A 13,461-nucleotide genomic window follows, 5' to 3' on the forward strand; every position below is an offset into this window, starting at 1 on the left:
GTTCCTGGACCCGCAGATGGGAAAGCGGACCCAGGAGACCTCACGGTGGAGGGGAGAGGCTGGCACTGTGTGGAAGCAATCGGGTGGCAGTGCTGCCGCCCGAATGCCTCCACCTGACAGGCGAGCCCACTGCTTGCCCGCAGCAGGGCTAAAAAGTAGAAAAAAAAACTACCTGCTCGACGCCTGGAACTACATGTCACGGGCGTCGGGCAATAGGAATCGAATATCCCTGGGACTGAGAAAACAGATGTTATTGATAAACTACTAATGTATCTGCCAGCTATCAATCAAAATCCATTTCCCTATATGTGTCATTTCTATTGAATAGGAATAATCGATCTATAGTAAACAACCCATCAGGAAAGAATGATCAGAAAAGTAATGAGTCATTTATCGACAAGTTCGGTAATTGCCCCAACTTCCTCACCCTCTTCTATGCATACTTACCTCAGAAGACTATGACCTCCTGCATAGTCTATGTCCTATCCAAAAATCTAGTGCTGCCTGCACATAAACATCCCATAGACTTAAAGTGGAGCTCCACTCAAAAGGAGAAATTCTGCTTTCAAAAGGTCTGATCCCCCACTCCCCATTAAGGATTGGCACCTTTGGGGAGAAGGGAGGGAGTACCTGACTTTGACAGGTACCCGCTCCCACTGCAATCACCTAGGCAATCGGAAGCAGAAGTTGTTCCCCCCCCCCCCCCCGTAGTCTTCTGGGACACGTGGCAGGTCCCAGAAGACTACAGGGTCATTCACAAAGCGACGCACTTCTCGCACATGCACAGTGGTCACCCGGCTGTGAAGCCGCAAACGGTCAAAGCCAGGTGCCCACACTGAAGATGCTGGCACAGGGGAGAGAAGACAGCCAATGAAACCAGCCATGGTGAGGACACCGCTGGACCAAGGGACAGGTAAGTGGCTGTATTTTAAAAGTCAGCAGCTACAGTTTTTGTAGCTGCTGACTTTTATTTTTTTCAGCTGGAACTTTGCTTTAAATGGGACCCATCCATAATGCAGGAGCAACGTCGCTATCAAATCCACTGCTGTGGGGACAGGTAAGAAAGCACCTGTGGGGATAGGGTGGTGAGGGAAAATAGCTCAGATTAGTGTACCTAGTAAAGCATGTGACCTTAGTAATATTATATCCAGTAACATATACATCAATTCTATTTTTGGCCATTGCCATTTCTAGCATGCAGCTTTATTACCGTTCAGCAATATGTAAAAAAACAAAAAAAAAAAAAAACAATCTGCAAATAGCAACTGATAATCTGTAACAATTTCTATTCTGCAATCAAACATATCTGGTGAAAAGATGAAACCACAATCACCTTCTAGCAATGAGGAATGTAGACTTATTAACAATATACCATACAATACTGTCTATTAGAAACCATTCCCGCCCCGTTAAATTTGCCTCTGCTAATCTATCTTACACAGTATTGGACGTCAGCATTTCTCATTTTATCAGTGCGACTCAAGCCGCATCTGAAATTGTGTGAATGCAGCCTAAAGACTTTTTTTATTAATACAGCATTAAAATGCAGACATCTTCATTTTATAATTATACATTAAAGTGGCACTAAATATCTTTATTTTCCACAAAGAAATCATACACATGCACTCCATGGTCCTGTCATTTATTTTTCATACCCACAGATGCTCCTTCGGGCTCTTCTTTCCACCAACCTTGGTGTAAGCAGACGCTTTTAAGGGCAGAGGAGACATATGGGGTCTAATAGACCCCAGACCTCTCCATAAAGAGTACCTGTCACTGCCTATTGTTGTCACAAGGGATGTGTACATTCATATGGGCTGGGTACTGAAAACTGCAGGGCTTGTGAATGAACCTTCACAGTTCATTCAGAACTATAAACCATCAGCTGTGGTGCCTAACGGTACTTGTGGTTCATTCATAGGAAACAGAGAATGAATGACAAGGCCAGGGAGGTAGAGCCCCATACAGCCACACTCTTTTCAAAAGGTTTACACACACTCCCAGCAGCTGCAGCCAGTTGTTTTCTGTCAGATGGAAACAATTTGGTGGCATCCATACATCCCTGTAACAGCCGGGGCATCAGCTGTTACAGGGATGTATGGAAGCCACCAAATCGTTACCATGTTTCCCGCGGTTGGCGCCCCATCGGCGGACCCAGAACAAGCATGACGAAGGCCTCCAGAAACGGGGGAGGGGACCAGCGAATGTCCATTTGGTGGTCTGCCCTTCCAGTTACTGGCATGGAAGTGACATGTAAAACTTCACTTCCAGGTCCCCATGTCACTTTCCCTAGACAGTATGGACAGGAAATAAAAACTAATAAAGTACAAGTTGCTGCTGCAAAAAATAAAAAGTTAAAGTTGAACTGAAGGCAAAACTTTTTCATTTTGGATAGAGTAAACGAGGGTTATAACTTGTGGTGCACCGAAACAAAAAATTCTGGTGCCGAAACCGAAAATTCAAAATGCACTTGGTCGAAAACTGAAATGCGCAGTTTTTAAAAATGAATATATATTTTTTGGAAAAAAATACACTGATTAAAAAAAAAAAAAAAGAAAAAAAAAAAAAAACAATACACGCCCCAATTTTTTTGTAAATTATGAAAGAGGATGTTACGGCAAGTAAATAGATACCAAACATATCACGCTTTAAAATTGCACGATCCTGGAATGGTGTGAAACTGCGGTACTTAACAATTTCCATGGGTGATGATTTACAAATGTCTACAGGTTAGCAGTGTAAAGTTACATTGGAGGTCTAGTGCTAGAATTATTGCTCTTGCTCTGATGTTCATGGCTATACCTCACATGTGTGGTTTGAACACCGTTTACATATGTGGTTCACCACTATGTGCGAGCACAGGGAGACGGGGCACTTTAAACTTTTTTTTAATTATTTACTTATTTTTTGCACTGTCCCTTTAAAAAAAAAATGTAATCACTTTTATTGCTATCACAAGGAATGCATGCATCCCTTGTGATAGAAATAATTAGTGACAGGTCCTCTTTATGGAGAGATATGGGGCCAACAGGCGAAAGGGGCGTTTTCTGTCGAAACATTTCGGCCACCGAAATTTTGGTGCATCCCTAGTTATAACCACTGTAAGCTTTATTTTGCCATCGGTTTCCCATTAGGGAGATATTCCTTCACTTCCTGTCCCATAACATAAAAAACAAGACACTAGTAAAAATTCCTCTAAAGTGAAGTTATCCCTGTTTGTCACTGGGTCACCAAAACTAGTGTCCCCATTGGAAGGTATCCCCACTATTTCTGTTCTGTGGACATCTCAAAATTTGGAAATTTATTTTACTTTCACTTGATAAATGGTAAACAAGACAAATAGAGAGGATGAATCACCCTAACTGGGGGAACAGACAGCAATAAAAACATGAAAGGTGCTATAATCCATCTCCACTCTACCCAAAAACTAAAACGTTTGCTCTCTATTTGTAGGCACTTCGCAAAACGTGTAGAGGCCATCCTGCTGACAGCCTAATGATTTACTGCTCAGGGGCTCTGGGCTTCAGCAAAATGGCAGCCTCAAACAAGAAGAAACATGCACATCCTTTGATAAGTCGTAATGACAAAATGCATCAGAAAGTGACATCAGATGCAAACCAGAAATCTAGCAGCGGCCATCTTGGAACAGGCCCCTGTCCAGGTGTTGTATGCTGGATTTCTTTTTCTTTTACACATTATAAGAGCTTTTTTTAACAATAAATCAGTTTGTTCTAATTTGCTACACTATGTTTGGTTGCACATGGAGAACATCGAAGTTGAAACCGGCGATAGAGGCAAATATAGGAGGTGAAGCGGTGGTCTATGAGATTGTGATGCTTCAGAGTCTAGGAGGATTTGGTAAGGTGCATGAGTCAGAAGGTGGTGAGACACCAAAGGTCGATTAAGCACTGGCTTGTGGTGATCACAAAGGTTGACAGAGTGTGGGTATGACAGCACTGTCAGTATTCTACTGTTACTGGAAGTACTACACTATATGAATATTTGTTTTTTTGGGAGAATTATATTAAGTAAAGAAGAGAAAAAACGAAGAGGTCTGCAAGATTTATTTTATGTAGAAGCGAGAACATTTGGATTGGAGGGTAAGAGTAAGGATGACAGATATTGGGATGTTGTCACGTGGTGGATAAGTTGGCACATTAGGTGCACTTTGTATTATGATTTAAGGAGGCAATGCACTATATGTGGTTTCTGTATATGTTTTTACATGAGGAGAGAATACTATTCTAAAGGAAGAGGAGTTTACACGTTTATTGATACACGTATGAATTGGAATACTTGATTGGCTTTGTCATATGGTCAGAATTTATGGAGCGTTAAAGACAATCTTACAACACAAACAATCCTATATGACTGTGAAAGGGAACATATCATTTGATGGTGGACTTGTATGCTGGGTTCCAATATATACAGTGAGGAACAGAAGTATTTGAACACCATGCAATTTTGCAAGTTCTCCCACTTAGAAATCATGGAGGGGTCTGAAATTCACATTGTAGGCGCATTCCCAGACAGAATTAAAAAAAAAAAAATTCAAGAAATCACATTGTATGATTTTTAAAGAATTTATTTGTCTTGCACTGCTGAACTTTTAACACCTAAGAAACAGCAAGAATTCTTGCAATCGAAAGGCCTGTTACTGTGCCTTTAAAAAGTCCACCTCTACTCCACTCATTAATCTAACTTAAAGCACTTTAAAGACACCTGTCCACCCCACAGTCAGTCAGACACCAACTACTACCATGGGCAAGACCAAAGAGCTGTCAAAAGACACCAGAGACAAAATTGTGGACCTCCACAAGGCTTGAAAGGGCTACAGGGCAATTGCCAAGCAGCTTGGTGAAAATAGATCAACTGTTGGAGCAATTGTTAGAAAATGGAAGAGACTAAAGACGACTGTCAGTCTCCCTCGGACTGGGGCTCCATGCAAGATCTCACCTCGTGGGGAATCACTGATAAGAAAGGTGAGGAATCAGCCCAGAACTACAAGGGAGGAGCTGGTCAATGACATGAAAAGAGCTGGGACCACAGTTTCAAACGTCACTGTCGGTAGAACACTAAGCCGTCATGGTTTCAAATCATGCATTGCACGGAAGGTTCCCCTGCTCAAGTCGTCACATGTCCAGGCCCGTCTGAAGTTTGCCAATGACCATCTGGATGATCCAGAGGAGGCATGGGAGAAAGACATGTGGTCAGATGAGACCAAATTAGAACGTTTTGGTCTAAACTTCACTCATCGTGTTTGGAGGAAAAAGAAGGATGAGTTGCATCCCAAGAACACCATCCCTACTGTGAAGCATGGGGGTGGTAACATCATGCTTTGGGGGTGCTTTTCTGCAAAGGGGACAGGACGACTGCACTGTATTAAGGAGAGGATGAATGGGGCCATTTATTGTGAGATTTTGAGCAACAACCTCATTCCCTCAGTCAGAGCATTGAAGATGGGTCGTGGCTGGGTCTTCCAACATGACAACGACCCGAAGCACACAGCCAGGATAACCAAGGAGTGGCTCCGTAAGAAGCATATCAAGGTTCTGGAGTGGCCTAGCCAGTCTCCAGACCTAAATCCAATAGAACATCTTTGGAGGGAGCTGAAACTCTGTTGCTCAGCGACAGCCCCGAAACCTGTCAGTTCTAGAGGAGATCTGTGTGGAGGAGTGGGCCAAAATCCCTGTTGCAGTGTGTGCAAACCTGGTCAAGAGCTACAGGAAACGTTTGACCTCTGTAATTGCAAACAAAGGCTTCTGTACCAAATATTAACACTGATTTTCTCAGGTGTTAAAATATTTATGTTCAGCAGTGCAAGACAAATAAATTCTTCACAAATCATACAATGTGATTTCCTGAATTTTTTTTTACATTCTGTCTCTCAGAGTGGGAATGCACCTACAATGTGAATTTCAGACTCCTCCATGATTTCTAAGTGGGAGAAATATCAAAATCGCAGGGTGTTCAAATACCTCTGTTCCTCACTGTATATTTGCATCTTCCCAGTGCGGGAAGTATTATCCTAGCAGCCAGAAACTCCAATCAGAATTTGTTTTAAGTATTTTTTTTTTTTATTATATGCATCTGGGTGGCAGTTACTATAGCTAATTCCCAGGCGTGGATTTCAACATATAGTGTAAAAAGAAACAGGAGCAATGCTGGGGGCAGTTTAAGTGGTGTGTAAATGGAATGTATGTTCCTTGGTAAAGAACATTATTTTTTTATAGAGTTATGGGGAAAGTTGCACTTTAACCACTTGCCCTCCAGAGGATTTACCCCCCTTCCTGACCAGGCCATTTTGCGATACAGTGCTGTGCTACTTTAACTGACAATTGCGGGGTCGTGCAACGCTGAACATAAATAAAATTTATGTCATTTTTATCCCACAAACAGAGATTTCTTTCAGTGGTATTTGATCACTTGTCTTTTTTAATTTTTTGCGCTATAAACAGAAAGACAATTTTGAAAAAAAAAAAAAAACAATATTTTTGACTTTTTGCTATAAAACATATCCAATAAAAATAAAATGCAAAAAATTTAATTTCTTCATAAGTTCAGGCCAAAAAATATTCTGCTACATATCTTTGCTAAAAAAAAAAATCCCACTAAGTGTATATTAATTGGTTATACTCTCTATAAATGGCAGTATATATACTGTAATTTTTATTTTTTAATACTAGTAACGGCGGCGGTCAGAGACTTATAGAGGGACTGCGGTGGGCATTCTGACACTGGGTGGGAACTAACTGCCACTGACATCCCCAGTGACACTAATACAGTGATCAGTGCTAATAAAAAAGCACTGACACTGTACTAATTACACTGGGCAGGAGGGGGTTAATATCTGGGGTGACCAAAGAGTTAACTGTGTGCGTTTTACATTGTGTGCTGTTTTACTTGGGAGACAAGCTGCTTTGCATCTCTCTGCATAGCATGTCCATGCTGACAGGAGAGAGACTTGTGTTTACACACAGATCTCTCCCCTCTCAGCCCTGTCCACGATCACCGAGTCCTGGCCAGGAATCGCCAGCCGGGAACCAGTGACTGACATCCCCAGCAGCCAATAGCGATGCTGGTAGGACGGCACATGCGCCCCCAACTCGGAAATGCAAATCACATAAATATACGTGATTTTGTGCAGCCCTGTTCATCTGCCATAGGGCAGCGGGCAAGCGGTCAAAATCTTCACCCGCCAAAAGTGTGATATGTATCGTCATGCACACTGCTTTAAGATCAATAATTCTGAACCTATTATTCATGATTAACTCCAAATTGATGACCAGCAGGGACTTTGAAAGTGTCGCCTATGGAAACTATAGGGTACCAACATTTACTGCCATTTCACACACACAATTTTAAAGGATAAGTTCACCTTTGGGAACATGTAACGTGTTCCCAATGCTGTAGCCACCGCCCGATCTCCCCCTCCCTGTGACAGCAATTCAGGGAGAAGTTCCACACACAAGCTGCCACGTTTTGAATAAAGCATGCTCGTACGGGGCTCTGCCCACATGACCGTGTGATTAGTTAACAGAATTCTGTGCCTGAATGAACTACAAGTCCTGACAGCCTTAGTGGGGACTTTCCAATGAACTACCACAGTGCTGTGGAACACCGTGGTAGCTCATTGATTCTTCCTGTCAGCATATCTGCTCGCCCATACATCCTGTACGGGCAAGCAGATATTCTGATAGGTCTGCAGGAGACCTGCATGGCCCCAGCGATCTACCGATCTCTGGTGCAATGCTTTACAGGCTCCTGAAACAAAAAATATTAAGTGCACAATTTTTTTTACCTGCATAAAATTGTGCATTTATTATTTTTTTCCAAAAGGTGAACTTATCCTTTAAGGCTTGACATGCTGGACATTATTTACTCGGCACAACCTCATCTTTTATTCTCTACCAAAAATATATACTGTTTGGGGGTTTTATGTAATCTTTAGGCCTAAAAGATTTCTCCCTTCTGCTTCTCCTAACACCTGGAGACATTTCCCCAAATCCAGGGCCGCCATCTTTTCTTTTGATCAACACACCCGGACCCCCTATCCTCTAACAGCAGTCGCAATCTACACAATCTAGTTACTATTCCTCTTATTCCTAGAACCAGCCTCCCATTTTCCTGTGCCCTCTGGAATGCCCGCTCTGTCTGTAACAAACTCACCTCTGTCCATGACCTTTTATCACAAACTCCTTTAACTTGCTTGCTATTACGGAAACCTGGCTTCAAGAATCTGACTTTCCCTCTCCTGCTGCCCTCTCCCATGGTGGTCTCCTCTGGACTCACTCTCCCAGGCCTGGTGGACAGAAAGGAGGTGGAGTAGGAATCCTCCTATTCCCTCAAAGCACTTTCAGGTCCTTCATTCACCTCGCTCTGTCCCTCTCCTCATTTGAAGTTCACAGTATTCGTCTACTCTCTCCAGTTTCTTTAAGAATTGCTGTGATCTATCGGCCTCCTGGACTGGTATCAAGCTTCCTTGAGGACTTCTCTGCCTGCCTGCCTTACTTTCTCTCTTCTGAAATACCCACAATCATTCTTGGGGACTTCAACATCCCTGTCAATCTTAATATTCCTGCTACCTCTAAAAGTCTGAGCCTAACCACTTTTTTTGGACTAAAACAACGGACACATGCTGACGTTTACTCTAATGGTAACAGCCTCGACCTTGCATTCTCCTACCTATGCACTCCTTGCAACCTCACCAACTTTCCTTTTCCTCTTTCTGATCACTCTCTCCTTGGCTTCCTCCTCCTTGTCTTTCAACTATTGAACAGTTACCTGTAGAAACCTTTGCTATCTTAACCCTTTTCTTCTTGTTCCAGCAACAGATTGTCTCTATGACAAAATCTCAGCCCTGTCCTGCTCCAACCTGGCCACTTGTGTCTACAACAGTTCACAGTCATCCACCGTGGACACATTGGCCCCCCTCACTACACACAGAATTAGGCCCTGACAGCTACAGCCCTGGCAAACAGACAATACCAGATGCCTCAAAAAATGTAGCCGTGCTTGAACGTTTATGGCGTAGGGCTAAGACCCAACAAGACTTTGACCAATATAAATCTGCTCTTCAAAAATACAATTCTTGTTGCCAAACAGACCTATTTTATCACTCTCATCAACACCCTCTCATGCAATCACTATCAACTCTTTTCTACCTTTAACTCTCTGCCTCCACCCACTAACTCACTCACTGCCCAGGAGTTAGCTAATCACTTCAAAAAGAAGATTGATACAATTTGTGACGAGATCTCCACTGTACAGATATCTCCCTCACCCTACACTCCTTGTCCACCTGCATAATCTATACTTCCCTTGTTTAATCCAGCTACTATAGAGGAGGTTGGTAAACTATTTTCTAAAGCCCACCTAACCACCTCTCCCCTGGACCCTGTTCCCTCGGAAATACTATGGTCACCCTCTGGCTCTATCCTTCATTCTTTAAAGCATATCTTCAATCTTTCCCTTTTTTACTGGCATCTTCCCCAACTCTAAAACATGCACGTCACCCCCATACTTAAAAAGGCCTCACTGGACCCCTCCAAACTTAGCAACCCAAGACCCATCTCCTTACTCCCTTTTGCCTCCAAACTCCTTGAACGTCTAGTCTACAACCGGCTGAGCTGCCACCTTATTGAAAATCACCTTCTCGATCCCCTTCAGTCTGGATTTCGCCCACAACACTCCACAGAAACTGCTCTCCTAAAACTCACAAACTACTTACTATCCGCTAAAACCAATGGTCACTATTCTGTACTCTTACTCCTGGACCTCTCCACTGCCTTTGACACAGTTGACCACCCCCTCCTCCTCAAAAAACTCTATTTACTTGGTCTGTGTGACTGTATTCTCCGTTGATTCGAATCTTACTTATCTCACCGCACCTTCAGTGTCACTTACAACTCTACTTCCTCCTCTCCTACTCCTCTTACTGTCAGGGTCCCCCAAGGTTCTGTCCTTGGACGTCTCTTATTCTCGATCTACACTTCTTCCTTGGGTCATGGCTTCCAATACCATTTCTATGCTGATGACACACAAATCTCTCTACTCCTCAGTTCACCCCATCCGTTTTCTCATGTATCACATAACAGACGTATCAGATTGGATGGCACCACAAGCCCAGGCCAATTTGCAGCTTTCAGCACTGTCGCACTTTGAATGACAATTGCGTGGTCATGCAACACTGTACCCATATGAAATTTTTATCATTTTTTTGTGACAGATAGAGCTTTATTTTGGTGGTATTTAATCACCTCTGGGTTTTTTATATTTTCTTAAACAAACCAAAAACCACTGAAAAATAAGAAAAAAAAAAGTTTTCTTAGTTTTTGTTATAAAATTTTGTAAGTAAGTGATTTTTCTCCTTCACTGATGTGTGCTAATGAGGCTGTAGTGATAGGCACTGATATGCTGCACTGATGGACACTGATAGGTGGCATTGATGGGCACTGATGAGGTGGCACTGATGGGCATTGACAGGCATTACTGATGGGCACTGAAAGGCAGCACTGATACATGGCACTGATTGGTGGCATTGACTGGCACTGAAAGGCAGCTCAGGTGGGCACTGATGTGCACTGGTAGGCAATGATATGTGGAATTGATGTGGCACTGGCACAAGGCACTGATGGACACTGACAGGTGGCACTGCTGGGGCTACACTGATCATCAGGGCACACTGATCATTAGTGCCCTGATGATCAGTGTACATGTCCCCTCCGTGGAAAGCCGATTACCGGCTCTCCTCTCGAGCTGTCAGTGTGACAGCTCGAGAGGAGAGGAATGCCGATAACCGGCATTTCCCTGTTTACATGTGATCAGCTGTGATTGGACACAGCTGAACACGTGACCGAGCCAACATCTTCGGCTCTTTCCGTGATCGGTGATCCACTGTGTCTGAGGGACACAGCGCACACTGATCGCCGCACGCTCCCTGAGCTGCGCATGTGCGGTGAGAATGGGAGGACATCATATGACATCCTCCCAGAACGAGAACCACCTGGCGTCCGTCATATTACTATATGGCGGGCGGGAGGTGGTTAAAACACAATTTTATCCAAAACTGAGCTCATATTATTCCCCCCCCCCCCCCCGTGCCTCTTCCCCTGATTGCTCAGTCAGGATCAATAGCACCACTATCAACCCCCATTCCTGCATGCCAGAGTGCTAGGGGTAACCCTGGATTCTGAACTATCCTTACAGGCCCACATCCAATCCCTGTCCAAATTACGCTGCCTCAACCTCTGCAACATCTCCAGAATATGTCCCTTTTTAACCAATGACACCACAAAGCTCCCAATTCACTCCCTGGTCATCTCTCGTCTCGACTACTGCAACTTCCTCCTCATTGGCTTACCTTTACATAAGCTATCCCCCCCCCTCCAGTCCATCATGAATACTGCTGCCAGACTCATCCGCCTTACCAACTGTTCAGTGTAAGCTACCCCTCTCTGCCAATCCCTCCAATGGCTTCCACTCGCCCAAAAAATAAAATTCTAAATACTAACAACAACTTACAAAGCCATCCACAACTCTGCCCCCAGGTACATCACCAACCTAGTCTCAAATATCAACCAATCCACTCTCTTCGACCCACCCAAGACCTTCTGCTCTATAGTTCCCGTGTCACCTCCTCCCATGCCCAGCTCCAGGACTTCTCTCGAGCTTCTCCCATCCTATGGAACTCCCTACCCCAATCTGTCCGACTATCTGCTAATCTATCCACCTTTAGACGATCCCTGAAAACCTCTTTAAAGAAGCCTATCCTGCTTATACCTAGTAAACTGCCTTTTATTTCCTCCATCAGCTCATCCCCCCACAGCTATCACCTTTTGTATTACTCCACCCTTCCTCCTAGATTGTAAGCTCTAATGATCAGGGCCCTCTGTTTCCTCTTGTACCAAATTGTATTGGACTGGTTAGGTCTACCTTCATTTTGTAAAGCTCTGCACAAACTGTTGGCGCTATATAAATCCTGTATAATAAAATGATTTCTGTGTGCAAAAAAAAATTTTAAAATGGCTCTCGACATTAATAGGGTTTTGGGGGAATGGGGGATACAATAACTCATCAACTGCTGTCCTGTCCTAATCAGGGGGTTAGAAGCTGCTTGTCAGACAAGGGGACGTGTGTTCATGGAGCAGACATATACCAGAGCTGCTCCTCACCAGAACTCTGTCCATTCCATAGTGGAGAAGGAATTACATTCTGCAATAAAAGTCAGCCAAACCTTTCTAGCTGCTGCTTTCTGTGTGTGTGAAGGCAATACAGCCCCCTGCTATGGGATAACGTCACAGAGAAGGTGCTAGTAGGTCTCGCCGGTGCCCCCAGCCATGTGCAGTGCAGAATACAGCTCTCCAACCCCCTCAGCCCTGAGCAGTGCAGCCCATACCCCCCTCAGTCCCGTGCCCCGGGGTTTCCAGTACCTGTATACAGGGGCATGATGGGTGTTCGGGGCGCAGGATCGGCTCACGGGGCGCTCTCTCTCTCCCAGGTTCATTCAAACAGGGCCCCGCACAGCAGTGACGCTGCGAAATCACACGCTGCCCCGAGAGTTCAACCAATCGTACCGCACCGCCTGATCACCTGAGCAATCACAAGCCAGTGCTGCCGCACCTCGGCCAATCAGAAGCTAGGAAATTTAACAGCCTGTCCAATCAGAGAATTGTCGCCTTACCGGTGACCCGGAAGTGATAGTGTCGTCATTTCCCTGTGTGTCATATGGGTGTAAGAACTCAGGGTGAAGAGGAAGTTGAGTCTGGCAGACACCTGGGAGATTCAAACTAGATAGAGATTATTGTGAATAGACTTCGATGGACGGAGGCCCTGGCCCTGGATAGCTCTGAGCAATGGTTGGAGGGCCTGGTTCTGGATAGCTCTGAGCAATGATTGGAGAGGGTTTCTGGATAGCTCAGAGCAATGATTGGAGAGGGTTTCTGGATAGCTCAGAGCAATGATTGGAGAGGGTTTCTCGATAGCTCAGAGCAATGGTTGGAGGGGGATCTGGATAGCTCTGATCAATGGTTGGAGGGGGATCTGGATAGCTCTGATCAATGGTTGGAGGGGGATTCTGGATAGCTGAGCAATGGTTGGAGGAGGGTTCTGGATAGCTGAGCAATGGTTTGGAGAGGGTTTCTGGATAGCTCTGAGCAGTGGTTGGAGGGGGGTTCTGGATAGCTCTGAGCAATGGTTGGAGGGGGGTTCTGGATAGCTCTGAGCAATGGTTGGAGGGGGGTTCTGGATAGCTCTGAGCAATGGTTGGAGGGGTTCTGAATAGCTCTGAACAATGGTTATTGGGGGGTTCTGGATAGCTCTGAGCAATGGTTGGAGGGGGGTACTGGATAGCTCTGGGCAGTGGTTGGAGGGGGGTTCTGGATAGCTCTGAGCAATGGTTGGAGGGGGGTTCTGGATAGCTCTGAGCAATGGTTGGAGGGGGGTACTGGATAGCTCTGAGCA

The 13,461-nt window shown here is 44.6% G+C and overlaps 1 protein-coding gene across 1 annotated transcript in view; it reads right to left on the reverse strand.

Annotated features, from left to right (window-relative positions):
• Positions 1-12,590, reverse strand: part of USP14 (ubiquitin specific peptidase 14) — a 59,261-nt gene extending 46,671 nt beyond the window's left edge. Inside the window, exon 1 of the mRNA XM_089678306.1 lies at positions 12,432-12,590. Coding sequence (XP_089534432.1) covers positions 12,432-12,447 — 16 coding nt within the window. The 5' untranslated portion in view covers positions 12,448-12,590. The remainder of the gene's footprint in view (positions 1-12,431) is intronic.
• Positions 12,591-13,461: the final 871 nt, after the last annotated feature.

The sequence above is a fragment of the Staurois parvus genome, unplaced genomic scaffold, assembly GCF_062004578.1.
Source record: "Staurois parvus isolate SC_StPar_1 unplaced genomic scaffold, SC_StPar_1.0 ptg000015l, whole genome shotgun sequence".
NCBI classification, from domain to species: Eukaryota; Metazoa; Chordata; class Amphibia; order Anura; family Ranidae; genus Staurois; species Staurois parvus.